Source organism: Centropristis striata, chromosome 21 (assembly GCF_030273125.1).
Source record: "Centropristis striata isolate RG_2023a ecotype Rhode Island chromosome 21, C.striata_1.0, whole genome shotgun sequence".
Classification (NCBI taxonomy): Eukaryota; Metazoa; Chordata; class Actinopteri; order Perciformes; family Serranidae; genus Centropristis; species Centropristis striata.
The window spans coordinates 4,534,832-4,554,009 of NC_081537.1; the positions used below are offsets into that span (position 1 = coordinate 4,534,832).

The window sequence follows — 19,178 nt, forward strand, 5'->3', positions numbered from 1 at the left end:
CTTTTTTTAAGTATTTTTTTTCTGTCATTTTGTCTTTTTTTTTTTTTTTTAGTAATTTTGTCTTTTTTTGGTCATTTTGATACTGCCTCCAGCCTTGCACATCAGGCAGGCCTCCTCATTGTCCGTTTTTAAAAGTAATCTTAAAACCCAATTTTAATCACTGCTTTTTAACTCAACATGAGCCTTTGCTCTGTTTTATTTGTTTTTATCTGTTCTTTGTGGTTTTTAAAATTAAAATTCATTTTAAAACCAACTTTTTTTGTACGCTTTGTATCAGCTGTGGCTGTTTTAAAGGGCTCTATAAATAAAGTTGATTTGATTTGACTATAACAACCAATGTGCCCTTTCAAAGTGTCCCTGAAGTGTTCTTATGGATCTCAGTGTTGGGGAGGTGAAAGTCACATTCTCACTATGTTTCTCTATGTCATTTTGAGGGACAGAGCAGGTAGATGGGGGAGACACCAGTTGCTTCTTGTTTTTTTGCTTTTTCAGATTTGACAAAAATCAAAAGAAATAACAAATCATCAAATCAACAATCTGGGCCCAAAAACGTGGTCACCAGAACTGAACTGAATTGAACTGAACTAAACTGAGGAAGGGGTTTAACAGAAGATGATCATAAAATCATCACACACAGGGGTTTACAGCGGTGCTAAAAACAAACTACAATTAGATATGTCAGCCTAATGCAATCTAACCAAACTATGGAAAGAAAAATGACAACTATAAGAAGGAAAACACACTGATATCAAAGAAAGAAAGCAATCAGAACTTCCTCCTGCGCTGCAGGAGGAACGTGGTTTAGTCCAATTAGCAATCACTCTCTTAAAATAGAGTGTGATGCAGTGAGTCTCCCTCAGCAGCAGCCCCCAGGAACCAGTGACTCAAAGAAAACTGAATTAATGCAATGATAAAATTACTTAAGGTAATACAGAAAGATCTGAATAATATTATATGTAAAAAAGGCTGCAGTTTCTGTGAATTTAAGCTATAAAACCACTGACTTAGGTTTAGGGCACAAAAACGTCCTGGTAGGGCTTTATAAAAGAGAGTTTAAACAGTAAATATGTACGTAAATGCTGGAAGTGAAGTTAACTTCTGCAACCTGGTTAGCCCCGGAAGTTACGTAAAAAACATAAGTTATGTAAAAACAAACGTGATTCACAAACATGAGCCACGTAAGTTAAGTAAAAAGTTGTTTACTTTTGTTTTCACACAGGACACGAAACCTGTTCTGCCTTGAGTGTGGTATCCGCCATTTAAATTGTCTTCACTGTCAATCATTACTACTACCACATCAAGATGGATCAAGCCCTATATTGTTGATTTTGTGCGGAAACCTACGGTGGCCCTGAGAGCTCACAGAGTTGCAACTTAAGAAAACACATGCAAATACACAAAACACAAACTGAGAAAACATCTTCACGAATTTGACAACACAAGCGCAGCATTTAGAAAACGCTGCAAAGACCACAACACAACAGAAGTGTTTCCAGAGGACACTTAAAAGTGATGCACACGTCTGGACACGCATTTGATTATTATTATGTTATTTCAAGATAATAATAATTTCATGTTATAACCTTAGAACGTGAAATTATCACGTTATTTCATGATAATGATATTTTCATGTTATAACGTGATATATAGCCCACTAGCGTTAGCCCGCTAGTGTTAGCCCGCTAGCCCGTATCAATCACATTGCAGCTAAACAAATCAAATAAATTAATGATACACGTCTTTCTCTCAACGCCACCAAGTTGGTCTTGGTCTTGCTCACTGGCTAACGTTAGCATGCTATCGATCGCCGGCTAACATTAGCATGCTATTGATCGCCGGCTAACGTTAGCATGCTATCAATCGGCCATTAACGTTAGCAGGCTTTGATCTTTATAGCGTTATAACGTGAAATTATCATTATCTTGAAATAACGTGATAATTTCACATGTGTGTCGAGACGTGTGCATCACTTTTAAGTGTCCTCTGGAAACACTTCTGTTCTGTTGTTGTCTTTGCAGCGTTTTCTAAATGCTGCGCTCGTGTTGTCAAATTGATGAAGAGGTTTTCTCAATTTGCTTGTGTTTTGTGTATTTTTTTTCTTTATAATTTGACTTGCCTACACACTTCATTCATACCCACACACTACACTACTGATAAGCAACATTATTTTCCTTCAGTTGACCTTATGTTGAGTTTTTAAAAACTGCTTTATTTGAAAAAAACAAACTGTTTGACTCTTTCCCTTGTTGCAGATTCTGAGCCAGGTTTGTAACAAATGGGGGCTTGTTTATCTCTGGATGCTGGTTAATGCATTTGATTTGTATTTGTGCTCTGCAGGCTTCTACAGCTGGAGGTTGTGTGTTTTATTGTGTTTTCTCTGGAAATGTTCTCTTTGGTGAGTACAAAGACAGCAGCTGCTGCTATTGTTGGTGTATTTTGTAGTTCTAGCCTTTAACAAGCACTTATTTTAGGATAGTCACATATGTTTAAAGGGTGATGTGAGTTTTCAGTCAGTGGATTGAGGTCGTACCAGGAAGTTTAGTTAAACTGCCTGAGAAACAGAGATTTAAGCCCTTTCTTCTGCATCAGTTTGATCCATTGAAAACAGTAAAAACTAAACTTTATTAACTGACAGCTAAGCATAATATGGACGGAAAGATGTTGTGAACATCATCATAGAAACAAGTGAAACAAAGCTCCAGCTTGCCCAATAAAGGAACCTTCCACACAACACAGTAAAGTGCTCTTCACATCACATTAAACTTTCATATCAAGGTGGGGGCCACAAAATATCGTCACGAGGGCCACAATTGGCCCGCGGGCCGCGAGTTTGAGACCCATGATTTAAAGCATGGGTCTCAATCTTGCACTTTACCGTGTTGTGTGTGGAAGGTCCCTTTAATTACTTTTTTTTTTGTAATTTTGTGTCTTTTTTAAATAATTTTGTGTCTTTTTTATATAATTCTGTGTCTTTTTTGGTAATTTTGGGTCTTTTTTGATAATTTTGCGTCTTTCTTTGGTAATTTTCTGTCTTTTTTTTGTAATTTTCTGTCTTTTTTATGTAATTTTCTGTCTTTTTTGGTAATTTTCTGTCCTTTTTTTGGGTAATTTTGCGTCTTTTTTTGGTAACTTTGTGTCTTTCTTTGGTAATTTTCTGTCTTTTTTGATAATTTTGCGTCTTTCTTTGGTAATTTTCTGTCTTTTTTTTGTAATTTTCTCTCTTTTTTATATAATTCTGTTTCTTTTTTGGTAATTTTGTGTCTTTTTTTTTGTAATTTTGCGTCTTTTTTTGATAACTTTGTGGCATTAGCATTACCTACAAAATACAATCTTGCACTATACCAATACATACTTCCTATGGGCACTGCACTAGTAATCCTAAAACAACACATCATGATTAGCTGTTGCAAAAGTGCCCAAAAAATCTGCCTCATTCTGAAAGAAAATGACATGCGTTTTCAGCCATGTAATAAATGCATTCTCTGTAAAAAGTACTGATGACAAAAAGCTGTTCGAGGAAATATATTATGTGTGAATCCCACATAAAACCAGCCTCTGGTGAGTAAAGGCCTTTAAAGTGAGACATTAAAATTCTGTGCAGGACACCAGGACATATATTAGAGTCTGCTCTCTGGTTATTACAGAGTTGGATCAAAATAGATTGTTAAGGGAGACATGGCTTTCATAATGTGTGTTAAATATGAAAGGAAGGATTTGCCAGAGGCAGCTCTCTTAGCACTCAATGTCAGAAAGGCATTTGACAGGTTTTTAAAAGAGAATTAGCATAGTTTTATTTAGTGTTGGGACAACGAAGCCTTGTGATTTCCTTTATTTTTTGACCCCACTAGGCCAAAGGGGATTAAATTACAGTAGAGAAGAAAAGGTAAAATCTAAGCTATAGAAATAATTCCTTTCCTTTCATGGCTCAGATGTGTTTGATGTTTCAGCTCTACAAAAACTACTTGAATCACCACAAATATCTATGTCGTTGAATTACCAGCAAATTACTACAAAAATTGATTCAAAGTTCTATTTACATGTAGTTCACTACTCCCCAGCACTGCCAATTACTATGACTCAAAAATACTTAATATATTTATACAACATCAGCAGCAGATTTAGGTCTATACATATACTACTGTACATAATTCTTAAGTTTCAGACAGGTTGAATTGCTAAAAAAAAAGGTCTCATATCCATTTTTCTTGGGAGACAGACTTCTGTGTTTTGGTTAATAAGCTCATTGTCATGGTCAAATAGTACATACACAAAATTACTAAAAAAATACACAAAATGACCAAAAAAAGACACAAAATTACTAAAAATATATATTAAATGACCAAAAAAAGACACAAAATGACCGAAAAAAGAAACAAAATTACAAAAAAAATATATACAAAATGACCAAAAAAAGACACAAAATTACTAAAAAAAAGACACAAAATGACCGAAAAAAGACACAAAGTGACTGAAAATACACAAAATTGCTAATTCATGTGTCATTTTGTGTATTTTTTTTTGGGTCATTTTGTGTCATTTTTAAGTAATTTAGTTCTTTTTCTGTCATTTTGTGTATTTTTGGTCTTTTTGTCTCTTTTTTTAAGTAATTTTGTGTCTTTTTTGGTCATTTTATGTCTTTTTTAGTAATTTTGTATCTTTTTTGGTCATTTTGTGTATTTTCTTGGTCATTTTGTGTCTTTTTTTGTCATTTTGTGTCTTTTTTTCTAGTAATTTTGTGTCTTTTTTAAGTAATTTAGTTCTCTGTAATTTTGTCTTTTTTTAAATAATTTTGTGTATTTTTTTTGTCATTTTGTTTATTTTTTTTGCTCATTTTGTGTCACTTTTAAGTAATTTAGTTCTTTTTCTGTCATTTTGTGTATTTTTGGTCATTTTGTGTCTTTTTCTGGTCATTTTGTGTCTTTTTTTTAGTAATTTTGTGTCTTTTTTGGTCATTTTGTGTATTTTCTTGGTCATTTTGTGTCTTTTTTAAGTAATTTGGTTCTTTTCTGTCATTTTGTTTCTTTTTTAAATAATTTTGTGTGTTTTTTTGTAATTTTGTGTCTTTTTTTGGTCATTTTGATGCTGCCTCCAGCGGCCCTGGGGTATTTTGCATTTGACACCCCTGCTTTAAATATTGAGTGTGTTTTCAGCCCTTTGTTGAACAAACAGCGCCACCTCTTGGGCTCCGTAAATAAAGCAAATGCTTCACGAGGCTTCGTGGTCCCAACACTACTTTTATTTCTAAATAAATAATAAAAGTTTGTGTCTCTCACCCAGCTCCTCTGCTGCTTGGACGTGTCTGTTGTAGAGTTTCTTACAGGAGTCCAGCTCTTTGTCAAACATGGAGACCAGAAGCGGGTATCTGTCCAGAGCATCTGTGGCCACTAGGGGGCGCTCCAGCAGACTGCCAAACATCTCCAGAACCTGCAGATGTCAGATAAACATGCCAATAAACATGTGTGACTGTGTGATAGAGATAGAGAGAATCACTGAGACAGGAAGTCCTCAGACCTTGAAGGCGTGCTCCAGTCCAGCGGCGTCCTCAAAGGCCTGACAGAAGATGGCGCCGAGTCGTCGATCTGTGTCGTCCACCTTCAGTCTGAACTCCCTCACATCTTCTTCGTACTCCTGCAGGGAGGAGAGCTCAGCTAAGTGCACGCTAACGCAAAGCCAGCACAGCACATTTCTTTTCTCATCCCACCGAGTCACTGGTTCTTACACGCAGAGTAAATTGCTTTTCTTGCTTTAACTCGGGAACCTTTTTGCTTAAGCAACTGAGTGACACTGGAGAAAAATGTCATTTCATTATGGCAGAGACACAGTTTGCTCCACAGGCGCTAGAGTGACCAGGCTGTGAAAAAGAGCATGTACAGCAGGGGTCTCAAACTCAAATTACCTGGGGGCCGCTGGAGGCAGTATCAAAATGACCAAAAAAGACACAAAATGACCCAAAAAAAACCTAAATTACTTAAAAAGACACAAATGACAAAAAAGACACAAAATGACAGAGAAAAACGAAATTACTTAAAAAAGACACAAAATGACAGAAAAAACGAAATTACTTAAAAAAGACAAAATGACAAAAAAAGACACAAAATGACTGAAAAAACACTAAATTACTTAAAAAAGACACTAAATTACTAAAAAAAATTAGACACAAAATGACAGAAAAAAATAAATTACTTAAAAAAAGACACAAAATTACCAAAAAGACACAAAATTACCAAAAAAAGACACAAAATTACAAAAAAAGACACAAAATTTAAAAAAAAAGACACAAAATGACAGAGAAAAACTAAATTACTTAAAAAAAGACACAAAATTACCAAAAAGACACAAAATTACCAAAAAAGATACAAAATTACCAAAAAGACACAAAATTACCAAAAAAAGACACAACATTACAAAAAAAGACACAAAATGACAGAGAAAAACTAAATTACTTTAAAAAAAAAGACACAAAATGACCTAAATTACCTAAAAAAAGACATGACAGATAACAGACGTCATACACCCTGTGATCCTAACAGCACGTACCGTGTTGCTGAGGTCCAGACAGTCGTAGGGTTTCTCTGTGAACAGCTTGTAAGTGTCCATGAACTGCTGGTGGAGCGTCTGGACCTGCTGGCTGAGGACTCGTCCTCTCACTCCTCCGATCTCCAGCTTTTCCAGCTTCAGCAGGTCCACAGCCGTCAGCAGGACGTCCTATTAGAGAAAGAAACATTTGGATAAAGAGGACATTCAAAACCTCTGATCTTCTGCACAGGACAGGTTTAACTCTGACATCTCAATCAAACACTGCAGGCATTCAGCACGTATCTGACACTTTCTTAGTCATGGGTCTCAATCTCGCGGCCCGCGGGCCAATTGTGGCCCTTGTGACGATATTTTGTGGCCCCCACCTTGATATGAAAGTTTAATGTGAGTTTTATATGAATGGCACTTTGCCGTGTTGTGTGTGGAAGGTCCCTTTAATTACTTATTTTGGTAATTTTGTGTCTTCTTTAAATAATTTTGTGTCTTTGTTAAATAATTTGTGTCTTTTTTAAATAATTTTGTGTCTTTTTTAAAGCAACTCAGTGTTTTTTCAGTCATTTTGTGTCTTTTTTGTCATTTTGTGTCTTTTTTTAGTAATTTTGTGTCTTTTTAAAATAATGTTGTGTCATTTTGTGTCTTTTTTAAGTAATTTTGTGTTTTTTGAGTAATTTTGTGTCTTTTTGGTCATTTTGTGTCTTTTTTAAGTAATTTAGTGTTTTTTCAGTCATTTTGTGTTTGTTTTTTTTGTAATTTTGTGTCTTTTTAAAATAATTTTGTGTCTTTAAGTAATGTTGTGTCTTTTGGGGGGGGGGGGGGGGGGTTTAAGTAATTTAGTGTTTTTCCTGTCATTTTGTGTCTTTTTTGGTCATTTTGATACTGCCTCCATCAGCCCCCAGGTAATTAGAGTTTGAGACCCCTGCTCTAAGTGGTTAATAATGTTTCCACCCTCACCTTAATGGTCCTGACTCGGCTGATGAAGCAGTCCAGTCCAGAGAAGACCAGCCGTGGAGAGAAGTCCCAGGGCCTCACCACCCTGCCGTTCCTCTGGTACTGGCTCAGGTTGGCCCTCCGGTCCTCATAAGTGCTCCTGAAGAGCTGCAGGACGTCCAGGCTGGTCTGGACCTTCAGGAGACTCTCTGCAGCTTCTCCTCTCAGAACCTCTTCTGGGACTATGTACACCCGGGCCTGGTGTTGGGTACCAGAAAAGGGGTTTAACTTCATGAAAATGACTCAAACCTGTGTGTTAGTTACCATGGTTACTGAGCGGGGAATCACACAAGCCACTTTGTTGGACGCATCTCTCACTAAAATTAGCTAGACTTATCATAATAAACCAGGCTTTTCCTTGACCCTCGTTGATAGAAACAGCCCTCAGGTGACGTCACTGATTGTGTGTATTTTGAATATGCGGATTGCACTTTTTCTAATCTCTTCACATAACCTTCACATGCTTCTTTATCTTGCATGACATTATTTGTAAACCACAATATGCTTTACTTCCACATTTTGCTTATTGCTTTATTTTGTATTGCCTCATGTGGTGCCATGGTCCTATTTAAACCTCTGAAGTCCAGGAGATTTTGGTTCAAATTTGTCATCTTCCTATGCATTAACTTCTGTATATGTTCAGCATCTTTCAGTCTGTCCTTACATCACATGCATGGCTCCTTTTTCTCCACACAAACTTTGCTATCAGTCAGATTTTTTATTTTATTTTAATTAACAAAGTGTAAAGCTGCCAGGAACCCAAAATACAAACAAAAGAAACAGGTTTCTACGAAAAATTACCTTTCTCTTACCATTTATACACACAAATCCAATCCAATCCCCTTTATTTATATAGCACAATTTTAGCAAACACAAGGTTTCCAAAGTGCTGCACAAACAATAAATACATAACACAATACAAAGAGATGTAGTAAACAATAGATCAGTAAGATGCAATAAATTAAAAATGGGATAAAAATAAATAAAATAAAATGTAAAATGTACTGCCCGCACAAAATAAAATATGCATGAATACAATAAAAACAAAAAATCATAAAATCATAAAATCAACATAAAATCAACATAAAATCAACACTCTACGTGGTGTTAAAAGCCAACGAGAAGAGGTGGGTTTTAAGAAGAGATTTAAACACACAAAAACAGCAGAGATAATAATATATAATGAAACTACAAAACAGTCTTTTTGCATGTAAATTAAAAATAGTAATAGTTTTCATTGTAGAAAGAAATTCACATTAAAAAAATGATCTAGAAACATAAATGGCACATTGTAAAAGCTCCTATGATTGAACTTTAACTGGCTTTCTCAGCTTGTTTACATATCATATATGTGGTGCACTACTGGTGCATGGTGGGTACTTAAACTCCACAGGATATATATATATATATATATATATATATATATGTGTGTGTGTGTGTGTGTGTGTGTGTGTGTGTGTATATATGGGCCCAGCAGGTTAGTCCAACCCTGGGACAGAATGTTTGGTACCCTTTTCAATTCTGACAGCAGAAACAAAGGGTTGCTACCAAAGAGAAACTCAACACGGGAACAACAGAGCATGAAAGTTAAAGCATTCACGGCTGAAAGATATAAAGAGAAAAGAGTTCCACCCACAAACAGTAAAACTCTAAGAGAAGAACCATGAAAAGAAAGCTCAGCAGCAGCAGCACCCACTCTGAGCTGACAGGTGATCTCTGTCACATGCAGCTCACAAACACCACAGTAAAGACTACGAACAAAGAATAAAAGCAGAGAAGAAGAAGAAGAAGCTCCTTGGATTGAATCTCACCTGCTGTATGAGGAGGTTGCAGGTCTCCTGCAGCAGCACGATGAGGCGCGCTGGGCTGCTGTAGTGTTGTGAGTTGGCCCACACCAGACACACAGTGTGCATCAAAGGGCCGATCTGAGCTCTGACATCAGGGAACTCTGCGTTCTCCAGGTCCTCAAAGAGACGCTGCAGAGGTCTCAGGTAGGTGCAGATGTCCTTCGACTCCTCCAAGGCTGCAGAGGGAACATATGGTCACGGTCACTTCAAGCACTAAATACATATAAATACTGCACAAGGAAGAATTTTTGATAAAAGTACAAATTGGTAATGGAAATAAGAAACTCATTGGTCATTTTTACTGATTATTTTTAGATATGAATTTGTGTTCTGGTCTTGTTATTTCCTGTTTTATTTTGAAAAAGTCTGATTGTCTCCCCTGATCACCGATTGCCACATCTTTTCTTGTTTTCGCCTTTTTGGATTCCTCGCCATTGTGATTTTTCTTTTATTTATTTATTTATTTATTTATTAGGGCCACGGGGCAATCGCACCGAGCATTTTTAAACGTCTACTTCTCTGGCATAATATCACCTAGAGACTCCATTTAAACTTTAAACAGTAGACACAAGCCCCGTGGCCCTAATAAAGACTAAAATATAACATTTCTTTATAATATTGAATCTAAAATATGCAAATCTTTGAATAGAGTTATTGAAAACATTTATTCACTGAAAACAAAATATAAAAGCTGAAAGAAGACAACAACATTATAGTTATTGTACTCTGTTTGTGCATTACTATTAGAATTTTTACCGCAAAATTAGAGTGTGCAGTAAATACATTTTTGGGGTCAAAGGTCAAATAAATTTTGATTTTTTGAGTGTACATTTTTTGTGTGTGCTTGTTTCTGTCTTGTATGCTTGTTTTACTTGCTTTTCAGCAGTTTGTAACGTTTTGTTTTGAAAGGTGCCCTATAAATAAAGTTTATTATTATTATATAACCCATTTGGTTAACATTTAAAGACTTTGCAGGGCAGATTACCTGCAGTAACATCCTGTTGCATGTCTGTAAAAGCGGGGGAGTAGCTGCTCTCCACAGCCTCCAGCAGCACGGCCATCTTCTGCACCTTGGAGGATTTTAACTGGGAGTGGATGCACTCCAGGTCTGCAAGTCTAGAAAAAAAAGAAATTGAGAGTTAAAAGGTTTCATTTGTAGAAGGTCAGTGGTTTGTGCTGAACCAACCTCACGTCGAGCCTCAAACAGACTTTCTCTCTCTGCACACAAGACAAAGTCCACACATCAGGCTTTTTAAACACTCGACCAACAATATTGGTCCTTAAACATTACAGAGAGAGTAAAAGGCCGTTTGTGTGGCTTTAGTTAACAGAGGTGTTCACACACACACACACACACACAAACATCTCTTTAAAGTCCAAAACCAACTTTCACACTGCAAAAAAGGTGTGTCTAAAAACAAGACATTTACTGAACAAAACGTTCAAATAAACTGTCATTAAGTGAAAATACAGTGAAAGGGTCAAAGTTATGAGACCAAACCGCTAAACATCCTTTTTTATATCTATATAACGTTATATATAACTTTATTGACACGTTGCCGTGGATACGCATTGTTCTGCTTCTCTCCTGATGACGGCTCGCCTTGTTAGTGACCTGTCAATCAAAGGTAGCCCCGCCCCAAATCATACGATTCTTTATCTTCTATTTTCTTCTAAATGGGGCCATTATTAGAACTATTAACATCAGATTGTCTTGAAGAAGATTTTTTACTAGTGATTGAGACCATAGTGTTCTAAAAAAAAAAAATTCTGAGGTAATAAATAATGTGAGAAATTTTCTCACATTATGCATTGAAATGAATGGACAAAATGGATTGAAATGAATGGACAAAAATGCTTTTGCAGCCAAACTTAGCGCCCCCTGCTGGGATTTTTGGTAGAATCCATCTTAAGGCACTTCCTGGTTTGCCTCCCTGCTCAGACCAGGAGGTTGCCACCTGATCTTGATGCATCAGATTGTCACAGTGTAATGAAACGTGAAGGCTCATTGTGGCCAGGTTTCTGCATTTTAACAACCTGCTTTAATTTAGCATTCTCCTCCAGGTGCACTAGAAGTGAGTGTAGTCACATGTACAAAGTGATAAACACTCATAAGAAAATGACTTTGGCAGAGTCTGAATGTGCAGCGGGAGGCGACCTGAACAGTGAGGGGAGACAGTCTGTTTTTGTCTCGTTCTACTCATCAACACATTGGGCAGATGCTGCCATAATTGAAATGTTCTTTTTTGAATTTGCCCCGGGATTCTGTAATCTCACGTTTATTAGCAGCGTCCTGAGAGCTCAACCATGTCATGAGAGCTCCACAGCATTGCAGTGGCAGCAGGTCGGGTTTGAGTTTCTGATTATTCACTTTTATGCATTTATTCAGAATCTTTCAGGAGAGATTGATGTGTATTAATTTGAAAATGTATTAAAATATCTGACATATAGCAGTTTAAATATGCATCAAACATGTTTTGATAAACACACAGAAATCTGACCAACAGTCACAGTCTCTTTACAGGAAACTCCTGCTTGATTAAGATATGAGCAGCTCTGATTTAGGAAATCCCACTGCACCATTTGGAACAATAACAGGAAAGCAAGAGACCTGACACACAAACATTTGGTATAATAGCACCAGTTTATAGTACCTGTTTTTGTGTATCCTGAATATTGTATCTGTTTTGTGATACTTGTCAATAAATCCTGCACATGGTTGTCTTTCTAGAAACTTTCGTTTTCTCCTAAGATTTTCCACCACAATAATCGAGAATTTTCAAAAGCTCTATTACTTAGCCTCCTTCCAGACACAGTGGTGCCTTAAGCTGCATTCTACGGAAAATTCCAGCAGGGGGCGCTAAGTTTGGCTGCAGAAACATTTTTGTCCATTCATTTCAATGCAAAATGAGAAAACTTCTCACTTGATTTATTACCTCAGAAATGTTTTTCAGGACAACACTATGGTCTCAATCACTAGTAAAAAATCTTCTTCAAGACAATCTGATGTTAATAGTGTAAATAATGGCCCCATTTAGAAGAAAATAGAAGATAAAGAATCGTATGATTTGGGGCGGGGCTACCTTTGATTGACAGGTCACTAACAAGGCGAGCCGTCATTAGGAGAGAAGCAGAACAAAGTGTATCCACGGCAACATGTCAATAAAGTTATTCGTTTTATCTGTGTTTTTTGTAATTTCTTTGTGTTTTGAGTGTGTTTGTATGTGTTTTTTGTATTTTTTTTTATGTTTTTGGTGTGTTTTGAGTGTGTTTGTATGTGTTTTTTGTAATTTTGTGTGTGTTTTTGGTTTGTTTTTCATGTTTTATGTGTGTTTTTTGCATTTTTGTTTTTGTTTTTGTGTGTTTTTTTTTGTGTTCAATCCAGAAGGATGTGAAATATTCAGCACAAATGCCTAAAACAATTCAGCATCTGGACACGACCACAGCACAGGAACAAGTGCTCGTCAGTGGATTTCCAGAGTGTAATAACACATAAAGGTGCTGACCTGTATTTTTATTCTGCTTTTGGTGTGTTTTGAGTGTGTTTGTATGTGTTTTTTGTATTTTATTGTGTTTTTGGTGTGTTTTCAGTGTGTTTGTATGTGTTTTTTGTTATTTCGTGTGTGTTTTTGGTTTGTTTTTCATGTTTCATGTGTGTTCTTTGTATTTTTATTGTGTTTTTGGTGTGATTTGAGTGTGTTTGTGTGTGTTTTTTGTAATTTCGTGTGTGTTTTTGGTTTGTTTTTCATGTTTTATGTGTGTTTTTTTTATTTTTTTTTGTTTTTGTGTGTGTTTTTTTGTGTTCAATACAGAAGGATGTGAAATATTCAGCACAAACGTCTAAAACAATTCAGCATCTGGACACGACCACAGCACAGGAACAAGTGCAGAGTGTGTAATAAGACATAAAGGTGCTGACCTGTTCCTCCAGAAGAGCAGCTCAGTGTGTGGTGTGGGGTTTCGGCCCTCCAGCAGAGCCTCGGAGGAGTCTTTCTTCAGGACGGCTCGGATCTGATGGCTCCACTCAATCACTGCTGACTCCAAGGAGTGGATGATGCTCTTATCCACTAGTTCCCCCCTGAGAAGTTTCACAAGCAAACCGTTCACCTCAGTCGTGGGAATACATTAGCAGTGACAGGAGCCTTAGTGTCTGCTGTGTTTGTTTACCTCTTGTCTGTCTCCTGCTCCACTCTCTCTGAGCCTGCAGGGAGAGGCAGCAGCGTCTTGCCTTGGACTTGTCCCGACACCACGAACACGTTGGTCTTCAGGGAGTGGACGTGGCGTCGGACGTCCTGAGACACGACCTGGGGCCACGCACTGTGGTTCCTACTGTTGGACAGCAGAGGAGCCACAACCTGCAGGAGTAGAGGGGACATGGAGTAAATGTTTGAGGCATATCCAAATATATTTAGACTGAATATCGAAAAGCATACTGGGTGTTTGTTACGTTTCCCTTAGCCTTAGGTTAAAACAACCTAATTGAATTGCTGAATATAATACTCTATTTAAAAATTATTTATTTCCTGAATAAATAATTCCCCGCTGGGAATTTTTTTTCCATAAAAGCCCAAATTTGGCCGGCTCCCATAGATTCTAATGCCACTATTCCATCATATACACTGATCGTACTCACTGATCTTAATCATTGCATATTTTAAGAATTAATATTTTATTTAAGGCATCTTATTTTGACAGTCTTCTTGTAAATTCTGTGGACACACTGCGCTCTTATTTTGAAAGCGGCATGCGTTTAGCGACAGGAAGTAATTCAAAACAGTAAGTCACAGTTTAGTGTGATCAACTTTAACTGTTAGCTAATGTTAGCTCGCGGTTAACGAACTGCATATGCAACAGTTTATTTGGACCTCTGACACTTTGCATACACGGGACACGAAAGAAGATATTTGTTTGGTATGATCCGGTTTTAAACAGAGTTGTACCGATTAGCTCGATGCTAGTCAGTGCTAGCATGTCTCTTGATAGCTGCTTTGCCTTTGCTGCTCACATCTACATGGCTTCGACATAATGTACAAAAAAATTGAACTCCCTCTTACTTTTTGTAAAAAAAAAACAGTGTTCTCTGGCCCATTCCGGGTTAAAGGAGGTCTTTCTTTTGGCATTTTGAGACTTTCAGTAGCTGAGAGGTTGATTGACAGCCTGGTGGTAGCAAGTGGTGTGAGCACATGCAAATCAACACATGGCTCATTTGAATATTCAAATGAGCCATGTGTTGATAGGTCAAGACACAAAAATGTAACCAATGAAATTACTTATTTTGACACAGCTTTTTTGATACACAGCCAATTTAAATTTAGCCAATGAGTATTATTATCTAGCAATAGGCAACATAAAAAATAAGAAAGAACTGTCTCTGAAAGCGTGGAATATGCATGAAACTAGGCAGCCAGAGAGTGCAGCCCTGAGAGACATTGAGCATTGCAATGACTGGCAGTGACAAGTCTGAGGCCAATGCTCGGCAGGTATCTGCAGCAGGAGAGTCCTGATCACCTCCAGCTGAAAAAACTTGGACTCACAGCAGAAATCCACCCAATGTCAGTTTTTCCCATTGTCCCTGAATCAACCTAAAAGAAGCTCCTGGAATGAAGTTTTATAACTAAGTTCAGGAACAAGGACCACGCCTTAAAACACACCCAATTCCCGCCACCAGTATACTTCAGCACGCCTCATCCGCATGAACAGAAATGCAAAAAACACTGAGTTACCTTATGAAAAACACTTATTCCTTTTTGCATAAAATTATTAAATTGCTGGTTTATTGCGTAAAATACATGCTCTATATTGGTTTTGTGGTTTGAATGTATGTTGTGTTTAAAATAAATGAAAAAGAAGAAGGATAATACGTTTTTACTATTTTTTACCACTATATTTCCACATTAACACAGTCTTATCATGTATTCTTACCAGTAGCAGCTCGAAACCAGGTAATTTACTGCATTTAGGTATAAAGTAATGAAATCAAAACTGAGCAAAATTTAGTTCAGAGTTTTGGTCTGGCCCTCCGCAACCTTCACAGTATCTCATGTTGTATCATGTTTAATAAGCTGATTATATTTTTATTCCTGTGTCCAAAGTAACAATATAGCTGTCAGATGTAAAGCAGGATTATGAACAGGGAAAATTGAGTGTCAGCAGCGGGGCCACAGACCCTCAGGGGCCTCGAAAGCTCAAGTGATCAAGTAATTATTTGCAAATGTGCTTAAACGGCCTTCTTTATTTATTCACCGCTAAATGTTGGACGCCTTAAGGCAATCCATCCATCTTTTAGAGAGGCCCTTATTAAAGCTGTAGTTTTTAAAGCTTTTAGTATTTTTATTATAGTATTGTGTGAATGTGACCTTAGTTACTGTACACTTTTTTTTAGATCTTTACCTGAACACATGAATGCATTAAAAAGTTTTCCTCAGTTTAACCCTTTGTGTAGTTACTGCAGTTAGACTTTGTAGGGCAGTATACATGTGACACTGTATTTCTCTGCTCTGATGTGGGTGACTACATCTGAAAAATACATGTAAATATGTGTCTTTATATCAGTATAAATGACTCTGTTACTCTCCTCCAACACCACAAACTGTTTGCAAATGAGAAGCGTTCACACAGTGAACAGAGGGTGAGAGACGGAGTGAGAGTGGGTTGTTAAAGTAACACTGAATGACAAAAACAGCCCAATACTGGAGGAAATGTACTCAGTTACATTACAGGTTATAATAGTTTTTGATTTTTCGTTAGTTTTAGTTTTAATTTTGTTGTGCCTATTTTTGCTAGTTTTTATTAGTTTTTATTTTTTGGAAAATGCTGAGTTTTAGTTTAGTTTCTTCTTATTATTTGGTCATTTATCCACTGTAAAAAACACAATGCCATACATTCCTCTATATTTATTTCTTCATATCCATCCTCCATACAGTTCTCTACATTTATTTATCTGATCATTTTTCACTTATTTACTTAAATAGTGTATTGTTTTCTTTACTGTTTGTTTACGCTACTGGAACTTCAGTTTCCTTGAGTGAGTTGTAACTGACTGGTGTGCAGAATAAGTCTAAATTTTTGTTAGTTTTGTTTTTTTGTAATGGGGTATTTGTTGGGTGCGAGGTTAAAAAAGATCACAATAAATGTTGCCTTTATTTCCTTTGTCTGATCCATCTTAAGGCTATTAAACTCTTGCAGCTTTGGGTGTTTTGAATTTTGTTTGGAGTAAAGTGCTGAACTTTTTATAGATTATTGACTCATATAGTCGTGTAGATATCTCAGTCTCAATAAACATATTTAGCAAGGCTTCCTGTATGAAAAAAGTTGACAAAGATGAAAACGAAGGATATTTTCACTATAATTATAGTTAGTTTGAGATAGTTTCATTTGACAAGATTTCTTAAATTAAGATTGTTAAATCTAGAAATAAGCAAGTTGAACACGCAAAATAAGAAATTAATTCTTATAACAAGATAAATTATCTAACACTTCTAAATGAAGGTCCCTTTAATTACTTTTTTGGTAATTTTGTCTTTTTTTAATAATTTTGTGTCTTTTTTAATAATTTTGAGTCTTTTTTCGTCATTTTGTGTCTTTTTTCGTCATTTTGTGTCTTGTTTTTTTAATAATTTTGGTAATTTTGTGTCTTTTTTGGTCATTTTATGTCTTTTTTAAAGTAATTTAGTTTTTTTCTGTCATTCTGTGTCTTTTTTGGTGATTTTGTGTCCTTTTTTGGTCATTTTATGTCTTTTTAAAAAGTAATTTCGTTTTTTTTTTCAGTCATTTTGTGTCATTTTTTGGTCATTTTGTGTGTGTTTTTGGTCATTTTGTGTCTTTTTTTAAAGTAATTTAGGTTTTTTTCTGTCATTTTGTGTCTTTTTTGGTGATTTTGTGTCCTTTTTTTGGTCAATTTATTTCTTTTTTAAAGTAACTTAGGTTTTTTTCTGTCATTTTGTGTCTTTTTTGGTCATTTTGTGTCTTTTTTAGTCATTTTGTGTCTTTTTTTGGTCATTCTATGTCTTTTTTTTAAAAAGTAATTTAGTTTCTTTCTGTCATTTTGTGTCTTTTTTGGTGATTTAATGTCTTTTTTTCTGTCATTTTGACACTGCCTCCAGGTAACTCTAGTCTGAGCCCCCTGCTCTCCAGTCTCTCTGAGTCTCTGCTGCTCCAGCCTGAACCAGCATGATGTATTAATCATTACCACTGTGTGCTCCGCTGCTCACCTCCTCAACTAGAGCAGAAAACTGATCCAGCGAAGCGTAGGACAAGTCCCCGTAGACCAGCTCCTCCTTCATGGACTCCGGACGCAGCGGGGTCCCGCTCCGCTTCACAAAGTAGACCGCCTTGCTCCTGCAGGAGGCGCTGAAGCCGGCGGAGGTGTGCAGGAGGCCGGCAGGACTCAGAGACACCACCAGGGTCCTCTGCTCCGCCTGGTCCAGGAACTCCTGCAGCACCTGTCTGTGGTCCTCGCTGGACACACACTTCAGCCATTTGTCCTGTTTGACTCTGAGGGTCCGCAGCACGTAGTCCGCTATGAAGTCCAGTCTCCGGTCCTCGGCTGGGGACTCCTCCATGTCCGCAGGGCGCCTTGTGTCCCGGGTCTGGCTCTGCTCTGTCCCAGGGAGAGTGTGTGTGAAGTGATTGTGTCTTGGTGTCCATGGTAACGCGGTGTTTGCATCAATCAGGCCGTTGCCATGGGGACATAAGCTACCTGGAGCTGTCCCAGGACCAGGACCAGGACCAGGACATCCCTCTATCTGTACACCTGGTGCACCAAACCCACACTGTAATAAATTATTTTGTTGTCATTTTATTTTACTTAATATATTTGATAAAATGTACACTCCAAAAAATAACTTGTTCCCAGAACGAAATAAAATTATGGAAATAATTTCCACCTAAATAAAATGCTTTAATTTAGCGAGAAACACTTTTGTTGAGTGAACAAAATGTAAATATGTCGGGTCAACATGATGTTTTTGCGTTACTGTTAATTAATTACCAGGGGTCAATACAACTAGATTTGTAAGGGTAATTGTAACATACTAATTTTCTTGGGCCATTGAAACGTGTATGACATTATGAAGAGTTACTTTATTTAATAGGGTAGTTACAACTACTTTTTAAAATAGTGAAGTACATGAATTAATTGTGCTGAGCCAACAAAACAGTTTTAAGATTACCTTTATCATATGAAAATGAACATAATAGTAATTATTCAGGAAATAAGTATTATATTCAGCAATTTAATTAGGTTGTTTTAACAGAAAGTATTCTAGTACATTTTAAAGTGTTGCATTTTATGCTAAAACTACATGTTTTAAAACTGTTCAACCACAAAACATCATTTTATTTAGAAGAAGCTACATGTTAGACTAAGGAGAAGGTAACAGACACCCAGTTTGCTTTTTTTGAGTGTATTAAATATAAATGTGTCCTTGATTTTGAGGCAGTTGTTTAAGTAGCCTAACTTTAATATAAAAATGTTTGAGATGGGATCTACTTATTTCGACCACATTAACCCTTTATCAGTCAAAGAACTATATTTGGTAACTTCAGGTAATATTTTGAGAAAAAAGTTGCAAATTTACTAGATTAAAGTGGCAAATCTACAAGAAAAAAAGTTGCAGATTTAAGAGATTTAAAGTGGCAAATCTGTGCGAAAAAAGCAATTTTTTTCTCCCAGATTCACCACTTTAACCCTTATTAGGGACTCATTAAAATACTTGCAAATTCAAAATTTTAACCCCAGAGAACATTGGAGGATATTACATACAGCCAGAATGTGTAAAAAAAAAACATACGAAAATAATATTTTGA

At 36.6% G+C, this 19,178-nt stretch overlaps 1 protein-coding gene across 1 annotated transcript in view; it reads right to left on the reverse strand.

The window, feature by feature from the left end:
- LOC131959197 (dynein axonemal heavy chain 9-like) overlaps positions 1-17,932 on the reverse strand; it is a 252,061-nt gene extending 234,129 nt beyond the window's left edge. The window contains exons 1-9 of the mRNA XM_059324311.1: positions 17,582-17,932; positions 13,539-13,726; positions 13,291-13,449; positions 10,357-10,487; positions 9,336-9,547; positions 7,489-7,722; positions 6,538-6,705; positions 5,512-5,628; positions 5,274-5,424 (exon numbers count right to left, since the gene is read on the reverse strand). Coding sequence (XP_059180294.1) covers positions 5,274-5,424; positions 5,512-5,628; positions 6,538-6,705; positions 7,489-7,722; positions 9,336-9,547; positions 10,357-10,487; positions 13,291-13,449; positions 13,539-13,726; positions 17,582-17,932 — 1,711 coding nt within the window. The remainder of the gene's footprint in view (positions 1-5,273; positions 5,425-5,511; positions 5,629-6,537; positions 6,706-7,488; positions 7,723-9,335; positions 9,548-10,356; positions 10,488-13,290; positions 13,450-13,538; positions 13,727-17,581) is intronic.
- Positions 17,933-19,178: the final 1,246 nt, after the last annotated feature.